This window comes from Pseudozyma hubeiensis (genome assembly GCF_000403515.1).
Source record: "Pseudozyma hubeiensis SY62 DNA, scaffold: PHS33, whole genome shotgun sequence".
Lineage (NCBI taxonomy): Eukaryota > Fungi > Basidiomycota > Ustilaginomycetes > Ustilaginales > Ustilaginaceae > Pseudozyma > Pseudozyma hubeiensis.
The window spans coordinates 206,559-220,905 of record NW_012133815.1 but is presented as its reverse complement, the minus strand read 5'-3'; the positions used below and the strand labels follow the sequence as shown (position 1 = coordinate 220,905).

Here is a 14,347-nt window from a genome sequence, read left to right as displayed (position 1 = left end):
ATCAGACGCGCGGTCGGAAGAGGTTCGAGATGCGCAAGGGGGTATATTTCGTTCAAAGGCAGTTTGACACAGACCTGCTGGGTCAAGGTGGTGCGAGTGGATGGACAAAGGCTGTTGGCAAGAGCAGGAGCGGACGATCAAAAGTCGTCATCGCTGTCGTTGAGATCAGGTGCAACATCGCTCTTGCTCTCGCTCTTCGCCGACTGAGCGTGGAGGCTGCTGGGGACTGTTGGCACTGGTGGGGCGTCGTCAGTGTGAGCTTTCGTCGACAGATCGAAGGGCGACGGCTTGGACTGCGACCTCCGCCTGGGCAATGAGAGCGGACTGTGTGCCGAGGTCAACCCGAAATAGCCTTCGGCCGTCGAAGCTGAGCCGCCCGTAGTCCTCATCGAAGAGCCCGCCACATCGAGGCTCTGAACCGGTCCCGCATGATCTGCCGCCTCGCCGATAGGCGTGTCAAGACTGAGGCTCACCAATTCAGATTCGATCAACTCGGAGCTGAGCGACGCCGGCACACCAGGAATGTTGGAGTCAGCGTCACGTCTCCCGTCGGCTTTCCCCTGAATACCAGCAGCAAGACTGTCTGCTATTGGTGAGTTTCGAGACGGCGAGCCCGTGCGCAGTAGGGCAGGACCTGCAGAACTCGAAGCTGCAATAGTGCCGCCATCTGAAACCTCTTCCCAGCCAGACCCGACCTCCGAGTCGGAGAGGTTGACAGTAGAGAAGTTCTCATCCGCGCCTGGTCTGGCAGGACTGCGTGATGGTGAGGCTTGATGTTCGCGCGGAGAAGCAGTCGCATGAGATGCGATGAGATCCCGACTCTTTCTGTGTTCCGTGTTGAGCGCGGTGTCAAGGACTCGTCGTGCTGGTCGTGTGGTGGCGGCCGAAGACGTCGAAGCCTGACGACCATCTGGACGCGACGGTCTCGTCAAAGTGTGAGTCTCTGACTGAGGTGTGAGCAGGTCAAGAGATGGGAACGCGATGCCAGCGCTACCGACTGCATCCGCATTGGGCGCTCTGCTCGACGTCACGGACGGCCGACCCTGTCCGAGCCATGCAGCGGTCCTCTGTTGGCTCTCTCTGAAGAGGTTTTCGCTCGCTCCGCCATCCGCCCCATTTCGACGCAGAGAATTGTCTTGAGCGTCCGCTGGTGAGTACGCTTTCTTCAACGCACCGCTTCCACCTGTTTCCTCCGACGCATTGTTGTTCTCGTCACCGCCATCCTCGGTCCCGTCTCCTATTGAAGGTTCTGAAAAGCTCTCCATACTCGGATCGAAGTCGTCGTCGTCGACCCACTTCGGCGCAGATTCTGCAAAGGAGAAGATGGTCTTGGGCAGAGCCTTGATACGAGCGCACAGGTCGATGAGATCTTCTTCGTCTTTGACCAGGAAACCCAACAGCATGCTTGGATCTAGCGATTTTATGGGCATCCTACGCACCTTTTCGCAGTGGAAGGTGGAGGTCTGAGCTTCGGTGTAGGCCTGCGCCCACCACTCTTGCTCATCGTCCGAGTCTTCTTGTGCAAATCGACGAGCAATATCGTGGTGGCAAGGAACCGCGCTCGGGAACGAGCTTGGCGGGTAACGAAGCGGGACCGCGGGCCGGACGTTGTGCGGATCCAGGTAGAAGAGCGAGTTTCCCTGATGACCCATAAAGTAATACGAGGAGGACGGTCGACCACCAGCAATGCCGACGCTGTGCGGGAAGGAGAACGTGGCTTTGACAGATTCGTAGTAGATTGGATTAACGCTCTCCAAGCCGAGACGGATGCCCACCAAGATCAGCACAGGTCTGCGCCAGGAAAAGGCGTCTGCCTGACGACTTTTCGCAGAATGCTGCGAAGACTTGGAGGGAGTCGCTGCTCCCGCCACCGCCCTCACCTCGTCGAGGTAGAAGACACCGTCATGCGCGAGCTCGACCGCGATGCCAGCATCGCCAAATTCAGAGACGAGCTGCTTGATCGCACCAGCCGCTGTGGAAGGGCCAAACCACTCGCCTACTTCCTTTCCGAGCCGCTTGCCCTCTCGGGCCATCCGATGGATGCCGAAGGGACAAGCTGGGCTCGGATCGTCGAGGAACCAGCTGAGGATCTTGACGTACGTGGCATGACGAGCCCGCTTCTCTCGCCAGTCGTGCAAGCCTTGCGCCTCGGCAGAGGAATCGAGCGATTGACTGGCAAGCTGCTCCAAGAACTCGACCTGTCGCATCGGAGGTGTTTCTCGAAGCCAAGAACGGCCAAGATGAACGTTGATGAGGGCGTTGGCGAGGAGACTCTGGCCAGTACGCAACATGCATCCCCAGCCGGAGTCGGTGGTGAGACCGGCACGGCTGAAACCGGCTGCCTGAGCTGCTGCGGTGGCTCTGCTCCAGAGATTGGTGATGCCCATTCTTTCGCCCAAGGTGGACGAGGCATTGGCATACCCAGCTCCTAGGGTTGCACCGAGTCCCAGTGGACTGTTGACGTGGAATGCAGCCTCCTGAGCAGCATTGCTTTGGGCGGTCTTGCGACCGAGCCAGCCGCGTCCTGTGGAAGCTGGAGGACTGCTTGGCCCAACCGCCCCAGAAGACGAAGGCGCAGCCAATGGTGTGGACGTCGCAGATGCGTCCTGCACAGCAGAGAGCTGTGCTGCAGTCATGGCCTCAGCTGCAGAGGCAGCCTGATCCGAGATGGTGCCGTCGCGCGCGATAGGCGCAAATTGGTTGCGATACGTGCACCAGATCCTGGAAGCAAAGTCGGGCTGGAACGCAGAGTGTGCATCGACGGGAACGGTCGCCGAAGGCTGGTTGCCGATACCCGAGCTCGTATTGGACGACTTGGCGCGGACGCTGTTGCAAGTCGAGGTATTTCCAGCCATGGAGATGGAGCTGCCGACGCGGCTTTCGCTCCTGTCCGTCGGTATCGAAGCGCGATCGTAGAAACTCAGGGCCGTCTGCGAAGTTTGGATCAGGTCGAGCGCATTCTGGCGCGGAGAGGCGGTGGAAATGCTGGATGAAGGTGAACAAGCTCGAGGCATGGGCACATCAGACGCTTCTGGGTTCTGAGGGGCTGGCACTGACGGCGTCGTATGCGACGCAGACGTTGGGGACGAAACAGCCTTACTTGCCTGTCGAGGTGCGTGCCGTACGCCGAGCAGCCAGATCTCCTCGTCTTCCTTGTTTCCGACGTCGCTATCCATGAAAAATTTGAAGGCGCGGTCGAAGCCAACGCCGCCAGGAACCCAGCCAGCGGTGTTTGTACCACCAGCGGCGCTGTTGATGGCGGTGTTGGATGAGGTGCCGGCATCGTTATTCGAGGCAGAAGTGTTGGTTGTGCCGGACACGGAGCCAGCGGCGTTTCCGTCGTCGATCGTTGCGGCGGTGACCTTGGTGCCTGCTTTCGAGCTCACATTGGCCAGAGACAGAAGAAGAGCGCCTGCTTTCGAGCGCGTCGTAGCGGCAGCGGTAGGAGACGCAGATCGACCTGCATCAGTCTGGGATGGAGCCGCGAGGGTCTGCGCGTGACGATGGGGCGAAGCGCTGGAGGGAGCAAAGTCGATTGTGTCTGCTTCTCGCACGGGGGAGAGGGGCGCACCGCCTTCTGCTGAGGAAGGAGCACTGTCGCTGCCGACCATATTGTATAGCCATCCCGTGAGGCGCCTGGGCGTGCTGGCCACAGAATCCTGAAGGTCGCGAGCGGGCTGCAAATTGGTGTGGCCGGAGCTGTCTGCAGCCGAAGAGCGTGGGTTTGGCTCGGTTGAGGTAGCGGAGAGGCCCGAATGGATGCTGTCGATGCTTTTGCGCGAGCCGTTGCTCTGCAAGGCTTCACTCTGCGATACACGAGCGGCGTAGGCCTCGGAGCTGGTCCGCGAAGAGAGGGAGCGTGTTTTGCTCGCGTCCTGAGAGGCTGAATTCTCGCGCCTGCGCCGAATGCTTTTGAGTGAGTCGGAAAAGCGCCGAGAGGCGTGGGAGTCTGCTGATGCCAGGGAAGAAAGGTCGTCAGAGGATGAATCGTTGACGGCAGCGGCGGTAGCTTTGGACTGGTTGAGGTTGAGAAAGCTTCTACTGCCCATGCGCCGCAAAAGTCCGGGACCGGTGCTTGAAGCACTATGCGAGGAGTTCGGAGTGACGACGTTGCTACTGCTGCCGGTTGATGAGGTGCCATCCCTGCTGCCCAGCAGGCTCCTGATGCTGTTGCTGCGGCCAAAGAACTTGCGACGATTGATGCCGTTGGACGGGGCAGCCGCTGCCGAGGATTCGACTTGCTTCGAGGCCATCGGTAGATGGGTTCCGGGGTTGTCTTCACCGCGCATCGGCTGTGGAGGATGGAGGGCTGGATCCAAGGGCATGCTCGAAGTTGAGGCCGGACCAAAGTCATGGCATTGTGAAGTGGGCACCTCGGAGCTGTTTACAGTGGCTGATCGACCGCGCGTCTTGGTCTTGAGCGATTTGGTTGACTGTGATGATGAGCTCGTCGATGTTTGGGATGCAGAGGCATTGTTTTTCAGCATGACCGCAGCGCCGAGCGAGTTTACGCGAACGCGAATACCTCTCTTCGAGTTTGCTTGTCTTGTGGAAGGCGAGTCGTGTTGCAGCGTAGCCGGTTGCGCAGAGTGCGCTGGCGAGGCAGCCATTCCGATGCTACGCATCGGCAGGCCCGAATTGCTGGCACGCTGTTCAGCGGTATGGCTAGTGGTGTCAGCCATGACGATGCGACGCAACTTTGGGCCAGTGTCGAGCTATAAGACCCGACCGAGGGGGTTCGATCATGCGATCAGAAGGGTGGGAGACCCATCGAGACCAAATACCGATAGCAGCGAGAGTAAAGCGGAAGAAAACCGAGCCTGGAAGCGAGAGAGACAGAGCGCTGGTTGGGTGCGACGCGATGCCGATCAAGGTGAATCGACGATTCGACCGCGGTATGCTCGACACGAGGATCGAACGGCGAGAGCAAACCGCAAGAGGTTTTGTGTGGGAGCTTGATGAAATGAGAGCCGCCGAATCACTGTAACACGACGCCAACGAGGGTTAGGCTTTCGGTTCGACGCTGCGAGGTGAGAAGAGCGACGAGCATTCGATGGCTGCGATAGACGTGAAGCAACGGCTAAGCCGATGTGGTGTAGTGATGGCTGAGTGTCACTTTGTGTCCGTCCCCGGCCAATTATCGGATGAGTGTCCCGTTCGCAGCCTGCTGGGGGCAGTGTAAGCCTTGTGTGCGTATCTGCTGGACCCTGATTTCCTAGCTTTTCAGCTGCGTGACAGTTGTCTGCTTTGAGCCCCTCTGTCTGGTGACTGACCGCCAACCGGGTTAATTCAATTCAGGGTCTGAATGCACTTGACTCAGCCTCCAGCTCGCAACATTGCACACCATTCTACTTCTCACCATCCCGCCATCCTCCGAAACTGGATCGAGCATCGTCACGCTTGAGCGCCAGGAGCTGGGATCCGACAGACAAGGCTTCGTCTCACATCGCTCACATGCTCACCCACTGAAGCGATCGGCGCGGCAAGCCAAGATGCGCCAGTCGCCAGCTAGCTCTACTCCGCCTCCCACCATGTCAATATCAAGATGAACTTCTTCCGAGACAGAGACGCCAACAGCAATGTCTTTGACGATCCCAAAAACGATCCCACCGCTCCTTCACCCACCACATCACCGCGTAAGAAGCAAAAGTACGAGTCGCAACCTCCTTCAAGTACCGGATCTGCCGACGATGCGGCGCTCGCCAGCCTGCGAAAGCGTATGGCCGGCCCCTCGTCGGCCAAAGCAGGTCTCGCAAAGGACCAGGACGAGATCAACAGGATTATATACGAGGTGTCCAAAGGGAGCAAATTCTTTGAGAACGAGCGCAAGAAAGATGCACAGACTACAGAGCGCATCAATGCGTTGCTTGTACGTCGAGATCAAAAGCTGCTTCAGGTCCCGCGAGGAAGCGCCGAGTGGCTCGCGATCGAGCGCAAGATCGAGGATATGGCCACACGTCTTGAAAACAGCCGTGATCTTTCCAGAACCATCCTCCACACCGACATCGACATGTTCTACGCCGCTGTAGAGCTGGCACGCGATCCGTCGCTCAAAGGCAAGTGCTTCGGCGTGGGATCGGGTGTCCTCGTCACGGCATCTTACGAAGCTCGAAGGGGCTATGGCGTGCGATCCGGGATGGCCGTCTTTGTAGCAAAGGCGCTCTGTCCGCACCTCATCGTCGTCAAGAACGACATGCAGAGCTACGTCCAAGCCAGTCAAAAGGTCATGGCCGTCTTTGAGCAGTACGACGAAAACTTGGCAAAGGCTTCGCTCGACGAGGCCTACCTCGACATCACCGACTACGTCGAGCAGCACGGAGGCTCGATCGACCAGGTCGTACAACAGCTGCGAGAACAAGTCAGGAGCGAGACTCAGCTCACGGTCAGCGTCGGCATTGCACCCAACACCATGCTCGCCAAGATCTCGTCCGACCGCAACAAGCCCGACGGTCAGTTCCGTGTACAGCCAGACCGCAAAGCCATCGTCGACTTCATGCGTGACCTTCCCTGCCGCAAGATTCCCGGCATCGGTCGCGTCAACGAGCGGATTCTCGAGAGTCTTGGCGTCTCCACCTGCGGAGAGATATGGAACAAGCGTGTCGACCTCTGGCTTGCCTTCGATGGCAAGATCGAATGGCTCATCAAGGCTCATCTCGGAATCGGCAACACCATCGTCGAACCGAGCAAGCGCGAGGAACGCAAAAGCGTAGGCCGCGAGCACACTTTCAGCCCAACCGCTGACACCCAAGCCCTGCTCGATCTGCTCAAAGAGTCGGCTCAGCGTGTCGAGCAGGATCTCGAGCGGCTTGATTTCAAAGGCAAGACGGTGACTCTAGTGGCCAAGCGAGACAACTACCAGCGCTTTTCACGCGCTCGAACGTCAACGAGGCTCGTGCATCGGGCTGAAGAGCTCTACGACATTACGAGCTCTTTGCTGTTGCAAGAGATCGAACGTGAAGGTGCGCTCTCGCTCCGTCTGATCGGTGTCCGTGTCACTCAGCTCGTTGACCTTCGTGGTGCAGCTGCGGGCGAGGAGAGGCTGCGCAAGCTTTTCCAGAGCAAGCCAGTTGCCGAAGGCGAGGAAGGTGCCACGGCCAAGACGACGCTGCGAAGGACGGCTCGAGAACTGCGGGAAGAGGAAGAGCGTCAACTCGCGCTCGCCATCAAACAGTCCCTGGAAGGAAGCGCTGATCCCTTCACCGAAGTGCCAGACCTCAGCCAGGATGATGTGGCGGTCCGATCTCGGTCTCAGACTCCCATTGCGGCTCGAATGACACTGCAGAGCGATCGCAATTCTGACATGCCTACCGCCATCACGCCCCGCCAAGACCCGCCGTCAGAAGAAGAGGGAGCGGTCCAATGCCCTGTCTGCGACCGGACGGTGCACGGGTCAAACGACCGTCTCAACGCTCACATTGATGCTTGTCTCAATCAGTCGGCTCTCAATACGTCCCCTAGCGATCCTGCGGAAGCTGGACCGTCGCAACGAGGCGACCGTCCGGACGCGTCTGCGAAGAGGAAGCGCGGCCCGCTCGATTTGTTTGTTCGGCGAGGCAAGTAGTGTTTCCATCGAGCCTGATCATGCTGTCCTGCTGTATTTTGTTGCTCCTTCTGTATTTGTAGCGCTAGAAATGGATCACGTTCAACCATGCATGTTGTGACGTTCCTCGATGGATGTCCAGCAGAACATCGCGAGCAAGTGGGAGACCTGTGTCGTGCTTATTCACTTCACAGATATGAGTCGAGGCGAGAAGCTGCGACGGGTCGAGCTATGCAGAGGATGTGGGAGAACAGTCTTGTATTACTGCGTGTTTATATGTTTGGGTTCGCAAGGTGGTCGGAGATGGGTGGAACCGAACTAGTGGTGGTTGTTCTTGTGGTGGCCTGTTGTGTGCGATAGCGAGAAAGGAAGGAATTGGGTCAGTAAAGGATTGCACTGAGCAATATGATTGCTGCACCGAGCTTGTGTCGTATCGCTATTGATTCAGAAAGCCTGTTCCTACGAACTGCGCTCGTGGGCTATGGGTGATACTTACGCAAGTGTTGAGCGTAGTCGATCGAGTAACCGATCAAGAACAACGTGAAGAGGGTAGCCACGATCGGCTTACCCGAAGCGTTCTTGCCGTCAAAGTAACGGGCCTTGATTCCACCACCGCGCTTCTGAGGAGCTTCACCCTTGGGCAGGCTCTTGTAGAATCCTACGACCGATTCCATGCGGGCGGACGAACCTCCGGGACCAGATGCGGATTTGGGAGTTGCGATCTTAGGTGGGATGGGCAGGGTCGAGTTGAAACGTGCTCCTCGGAGGAACTGAGCCGAAGGGCCGGCTTGACGAAGTGCAGTGCGGGCGAACATTGTGTGTGCAAAGAGTGGTGTTGGTGGTGAGGTGAGATGAGAGGAGAAGGAGATGGTGAGAAAGGGTGGAGATGGAAATGTGACAGACGGCTTCCAGGCGTAAGACCTACGAAAGAGAGAGGCAGCGCGCCAGTGTGTGTGTGTGCGGTTCGAGATGGCTCCCAAATTGGCGACCGACCAAGAAACGGTTCCGAGAAAGTCTTCTCGCACAGAGATCTCACACACAAAACAGCACCCACCCGATTCAGCCAAGAATGTCCCCACTTGACTCCCTAAATTGTCCGCATCCCCTCACACGGAGAAATTTCGATCAAACGTCGCGCACGCTCCTCCTGAGCCTTTTTCTCCACTCAGTGTGCGAACGTCAGTCTAACACTCTCACATCCTTTTCCTCGTTCAAGTTCTTGTAGGTCGATGTTCCGCCAATCTCGACCTTCCGAGTTCCCGCTCAACAGAGATGCTTGCACAGTCTCATCACTGCGATACTGCCGTAGCGAACAAGGGATAATGAGAACAAAACGCATACGATCGATGCTTCGTTTACTTTTGGGTGGTGAGTGTGTGTGCGTGTGTGCAAAATACAACTCGTACTCACTTCCAGACAGAGTGAGAGCCGAGGACCGAAGCAGAAAGGGGGGAGGGGAAGGGAGTCGGGGGGAAACTAGAGAGGGCGAGAGGTCGGGTCTAAAAACGATGAAGGTGACCCTTTTAAATGGCAGATCTGGCTGGAGTTGCACATCTAGTAGAGCGACTTCTTCTGAGTGCGAGCGAGGTGCGAAGCAAACTCGACGTAAGGGGTCGCGGGGGGAGCAATCTCGCGCCACAGGTTGGGCGTAAGGAAGGCGTAGGTCTTGGAGACAGCCTCGAAGGTAGCCTTCAAGAAGTTACCCATGGTAGCGGTCTGACCGGACGACTGGGTGTAGCAGTCCTCGATACCGGCGAGCTGGAGCATGCGCTTGGAAGCAGGGGCGGCAACGATACCGGTACCACGGGGAGCGGGCACGAGACGGCACATGACCGAAGCAGTCTTACCCGAAACCTTCATGGGCACAGTGTGGGGCTCACCGAGAGCGTTACCCCAGTATCCACGTCGGACGGGGATGGTGGAGAGCTTGGCGACAATGATGGCACCACGGATGGCGGTGGCGACTTCCTTGGCGCACTTGACACCGAGACCAAGGTGGCCGTCAGAGTCACCGACGGCAACGAAAGCCTTGAAACGGGTACGCTGACCGGCACGGGTCTGCTTCTGAACGGGCATGATCTTCATCACCTCGTCCTTGAGCTTGGGGAGGAGAAGGTCGATGATCTGGAACTCCTTGATGGGGAGGGAGAAGAGGTAGATCTCCTCGATCGACTTGATCTTGCCGTCCTTGACGAGTCGGCCAACCGAGGTGACGGGGACCCACTCCTCCTTCTGCTCGTCGCGGCGACCGCCACGACGGGGGCCACGGCGGCCTCGTCCACCGCGGTCTCGTCCGAAACCGCCACGTCCACGGGGAGCAGCGTCAGCCATCTTGATTCTGTGTAGGGAGGGAACGACGAAAGGTCATCACGAGGTCAGTTTCAGGTGCAAGGTGCAAAAGCAAACGCCACAAGGCGGACGGAAAGCGCGATGATGGGTGCAGAAGTCGACAAAATCGGAGCCATGACTGAGCAGAAACCGATGCAGGGAGCTGTCCCCTTCACGAAGCAGCGCTTTCGTTCAGGCACCAGCCTGCGATGACCGTGTGCGTTGCCGCATGCTGAGCTATATGATGCTGCTGATGATGCTGTGACGGAGGACATTATGTGTTTCGTCTGTCCCACATAAGCCGGCGATATGATATGACGCTGTGCTGTCATGCTTTGTTGCTATGCAATGCCGTCTGCCGATTCTGCTGCTGATACCGCTGTCACTCCTGATGTTGCTGATCCTTTCGACGCTGCCATTCCATTCGGTACCTAATCATGTCGTCCCTGCTCTCTTGTTCCGAACCACCAATTCCTCGCAGCCTCTGCTGTATGGGACCTGACTGCTCTGCCGGACCTTCCATCTATTGCGCTTTCCGTCGTTTGTGCATGCTGAGCTGGATACAAACCTTGATGTGTATAAAGGTTGATGAAAAGGGGGTGATGGTTGATGGTTGGTGGAAGGGTCTGACGATGACGAGCAACGAGTTTGCCTGATTGGACTGGCACACTGTTGGAGCACCGCTCGAGACCCTCACCTCACCTTCCTCGAAAGATGCTTCGACGCCTGTCTCCTCACCGCGACATTTGTCCTCACAGAGTGCAGTGTGCTGCCTTCTCGGTCGAGAAGCCTTGAGGAGCGCTCAACCTTCGCAGCCAAAGGCTCAGAATCTCAACGCTTCTTCTTCGCGCGGTGTTGAGTGAATTCATTTGAATTTGAGAATGCTTCAAATCGGTATTCAGCAGGGCATGTCACGTGCTGTAAAAACAGAACTGTATCGGCTCGAATCGCCTTTGTTGTAAAATGTAGACGTAACATAGTATGATCAAAAAATCGCAACTATGGCAACGCTTCAAGCTCTCTTCGGACCACCGTCATATACGCACAATACTGGATGTTCGCACAGACTTCGACAATACACAACGTTACGATAGTCCTTGGATGCGATAATGATACAGATGGTGGGTCTCTCACATGACGACGTAGGTTCTTTACGAGCTGCTGGGCTGTGTGTAGCGTCGGGCGCTGATACGGTCGTGAGATGGAATTGATGCGGGATTTCGGTGCTTCACCTCATTTCCTTGTGCACGCTAAACTTCGCTGATGCGTCAGGAGCTGCGAGCATCTGGACAAATCGCAGCCACTTGAGAATTGCCGTCCTTGCCACTTCGAATCCACCGTTCTGCTCCTGTCGCGATGCGTCGCGATAGCCAAGCCATCTCGGGATCAGGAAGATCTCACGGTGTCGCTTTCCGCAGTCTGGGCAGATGCTGTCGACCCGCTTCCCCAACGCGCCCAGCTCAAGATGAACGAGCGCCTCCCATCGCCGGCTGAAATAAACGCCTTCCATCGTCGGACTGTCCATGCCGGGCATGAGCTGCTGGTCGTCGTGCGATGGATATATCGCTCGCAACAGCGGCTGTTTGGATCGGCACTGCGAGTTCCATTCGCCGATCCTGCGGAACACCTGCGTCGACCGACCCACCTTGAGACATACGTGCGTTGACGTGGACAAGGACATCAGCTCGTGTACGTAAAGATGTCCCTGCTCGCTGCCGTCCGTGTCGGTCAGGCTGCGCGACATGCAGTGCCGCAACAGCGCCTGGGTGTGATCATTGACTGTGTCGTCCAACCAATCGTGATACTTGACGTATACTTCCGTCCTGCTAGCGTCCGAATTAGGCGGCCTCGAATGATAGAAGCCCGGCCATTTCTTCGCCTCAGCAACATGCTGGAAGCAATACTTCTCTTCAACATCACTACTGTTTTGACCGTCCGCATCCGCGGCCCGGACTTTTCTGGTGCAGCGAGAGCCGTCCTTCTTAATGCCCCAACACTGTCCCTTGACCGGTGAATGCCTCGCGTCCGTCTGAGACCCTTTCGGTGTGAGAAAGCCGCCGCCGCTCTTCTGCAAGTCGACAGGCTCTCTCTGCCTTGAGCGTGGAGGAGTTTTCGGCTCAGAGGAAGGTACGGTAGGGTCGAAGCGATTCTCCTTTCCGTGAGTCGACGCGCTCGTGCTGAGACGCTCCTTGGATTGTGGAACCAGCTCGAAAGGGAAAGCCACCTTGTGTGCAGATAGGGAACCAACAGGGATAGAAGCCGGCCGCAGACTGGGAGGTGGCACGTGCTGCGGCACAAAGCTTGGAGGCCGAGGTGGAAGACGGCTTGTGTCTACATGTTGGTGGCTGAGCACGATCCTTGCTGGGCCGGGCCTTTGTTGGAGGTGCGGATGCGTTGGAGGTAGTGTGTACGACGAAGATCCTGCTCCATATTCGTAGGGAGGCGCGTTTGCGGCCTGCTGTGCTCGATCGTGAGCATGCCTGTAGAAAAGCTTCGGCGGAGGTGGCAGCGGTTTTGCTCGACTGCTCGATGGCGACGATGACGGCGAACCTTGCGATAGAGACGAAGATGGCGAGCGGATATGGAGTCGTTTCAAGGCTCTCTCCAGAAATGTAGTGGCGTACTCATCACGAGGAGATCCGAGGGCCGCCATGTGCGCGGACCGAGACCGGCAGCTCAGCTGCTCATCCGAGGGTTGCAGAGCTTTCGACTCCGCTTTGCTATGTCGCGGGCGGGAAACCGACGTGTCTTCGTTGCAGGAGAACAGGGAAAGAGGCGTTGGTGTGTCGGTGGAGAATGGTGTAGGACGTGATGAGATAGGGTGATACGGGCTTGTGGTGTTGTACGAACAGGCAGTGTTGGTCTTTCCGCACCACGTCCAAAGTTGACAGCTGAGCTGCATGAGCTGCTTGTTTCCGCAGGGTCCTGTTGTTTTAGCCACGCGTGAGAGGCTGTGTGGAGGAAGCGCGTTCGGTGATCGCCCGATCTGTGTATTTCGGTGTTTTGCAAAATCGATCTCGATCGACTGCGGCAAGTTCGCCCGAGCTTGCCAGACCAAAGCCTCGAGGAAATTCAGGCCTGCAGAGCGCGTTAAAACTTCAAGCAAGAAGAAAGAAGGCTCTCGAGACAGAGCGAGAGCGAGTGAGACGAGGTGCAGCTCGCTGGTCGCTATCGAGCTGCGACTCCATCTCATCCTTGCCTCTCTTCTCCTTACACGCAAAAGTTTCGAGGTTCCGTTTCCCTTCATCAACCCTTTTTCAAAATGTCCAAGGTCCCTGCTGCTCTCAACCCCACCGAGGAGGACATCTCGCTCCTCCTCGCCGCCCAGACCCACATCGGCACCAAGAATGCCGACAAGCAGATGGCTCCTTACATCTACAAGCGCCGTGCTGACGGTATCCACCTGCTCAACATCGGCAAGACCTGGGAGAAGATCGTCTTCGCCGCTCGTATCCTCGCCGCCATCGAGAACCCCGCCGACATCTGTGTGATCTCGGGCCGTCAGTACGGTCACCGTGCTGTGCTCAAGTTCGCTGCCCAGACCGGTGCCAGCGCCATCGCTGGCCGATTCACCCCCGGTTCGTTCACCAACTACATCACCCGCTCGTTCAAGGAGCCCCGTGTCATCGTCGTCACCGACCCCCGTGTCGACCACCAGGCCATCCGCGAGGCTTCGTACGTCAACATTCCCTGCATCTCGTTTGTCGACTCGGACTCGCCCTTGAAGTTCGTCGATGTTGCCATCCCCGGTAACGTCCGTGGCCGTCACTCTGTCGGTCTCCTCTGGTGGCTCCTCTGCCGCACCGTCCTTCGCATCAAGGGCGGTGACCTCTCGGTTATGCCCGACATGTTCTTCTACCGTGACCCTGAAGAGGTTGAGCGTGAGGCCCAGGAGGCCGCCGCTGCCGCCCAGGCCGCCAAGGAGACCGCCGAGCCCACCACCGAGGGTGCCGCTGACGTTCAGGCTGACGTTCCCCTCGCCGTCGCTGCCAACCTCGCCACCGAGACCGGCAACGTCGACTGGTCCGCCGAGGGCGCCCAGGACTGGGCTGCCGACGGTGCCGCCGAGCAGGCTCCTAGCACCTGGGAGTAAATTTGCCGATTGCGTTCCTTCCCGACCGGACCGCTTCCGCGCATACTAGTGGATCTCCCCATCGCCTGCTTCCCTAGAGTCTCATCTACCTCTCCGTCTCACCTATTTCTTTCCGAGATGATGTAGATGACAGAAGCACCGCGATGTCCACCTCCCCCTCTAACCATCCTCCAAAAAAGCCTCGAGAGCGCCAGACCCATTTCTTCGCTGGGTTTGCGCGTTACTTTGTAGCGTTGTCTTGCCTCTGATGTGTCGGCTCCTTCAAAGGGAGAATATCCTCTCAGATGATATGCACCAGAGACCAATAGTCCGCGAATCTCAAAAACCCTCCCATTCACACACCATCTCATCAAACGTACGTGGTCGAGTTGTGCTTGTGTGTGCAT

The 14,347-nt window shown here is 57.6% G+C and overlaps 7 protein-coding genes across 7 annotated transcripts; 3 read left to right on the top strand and 4 right to left on the bottom strand.

Annotated features, from left to right (window-relative positions):
• Positions 1–137: 137 nt before the first annotated feature.
• On the bottom strand, positions 138–4,253 carry PHSY_003339 (cysteine protease; the record flags this gene model as incomplete). Its single annotated transcript, XM_012333960.1, has 1 exon — positions 138–4,253. One exon carries the CDS (start codon positions 4,251–4,253, stop codon positions 138–140), a length of 4,116 nt encoding a protein of 1,371 aa, XP_012189350.1.
• A 70-nt stretch (positions 4,254–4,323) lies between these two features.
• Positions 4,324–4,959, top strand: PHSY_003338 (hypothetical protein; the record flags this gene model as incomplete). The annotated part of the gene is made up of 1 exon (XM_012333959.1): positions 4,324–4,959. The coding sequence occupies one exon, from the start codon at positions 4,324–4,326 to the stop codon at positions 4,957–4,959; it is 636 nt and encodes a 211-aa protein (XP_012189349.1).
• Positions 4,960–5,545: 586 nt separating this feature from the next.
• PHSY_003337 (hypothetical protein) lies at positions 5,546–7,561 on the top strand (the record flags this gene model as incomplete). The annotated part of the gene is made up of 1 exon (XM_012333958.1): positions 5,546–7,561. The coding sequence occupies one exon, from the start codon at positions 5,546–5,548 to the stop codon at positions 7,559–7,561; it is 2,016 nt and encodes a 671-aa protein (XP_012189348.1).
• Positions 7,562–7,728: 167 nt separating this feature from the next.
• Positions 7,729–8,214, bottom strand: PHSY_003336 (hydrogen-transporting ATP synthase; the record flags this gene model as incomplete). The annotated part of the gene is made up of 2 exons (XM_012333957.1): positions 7,729–7,769; positions 8,037–8,214. 2 exons carry the CDS (start codon positions 8,212–8,214, stop codon positions 7,729–7,731), a joined length of 219 nt encoding a protein of 72 aa, XP_012189347.1.
• Positions 8,215–9,094: 880 nt separating this feature from the next.
• On the bottom strand, positions 9,095–10,391 carry PHSY_003335 (40S ribosomal protein; the record flags this gene model as incomplete). The annotated part of the gene is made up of 2 exons (XM_012333956.1): positions 9,095–9,878; positions 10,300–10,391. 2 exons carry the CDS (start codon positions 10,389–10,391, stop codon positions 9,095–9,097), a joined length of 876 nt encoding a protein of 291 aa, XP_012189346.1.
• A 705-nt stretch (positions 10,392–11,096) lies between these two features.
• PHSY_003334 (hypothetical protein) lies at positions 11,097–12,521 on the bottom strand (the record flags this gene model as incomplete). The annotated part of the gene is made up of 1 exon (XM_012333955.1): positions 11,097–12,521. The coding sequence occupies one exon, from the start codon at positions 12,519–12,521 to the stop codon at positions 11,097–11,099; it is 1,425 nt and encodes a 474-aa protein (XP_012189345.1).
• Positions 12,522–13,130: 609 nt separating this feature from the next.
• On the top strand, positions 13,131–13,961 carry PHSY_003333 (40S ribosomal protein; the record flags this gene model as incomplete). The annotated part of the gene is made up of 1 exon (XM_012333954.1): positions 13,131–13,961. The coding sequence occupies one exon, from the start codon at positions 13,131–13,133 to the stop codon at positions 13,959–13,961; it is 831 nt and encodes a 276-aa protein (XP_012189344.1).
• Positions 13,962–14,347: the final 386 nt, after the last annotated feature.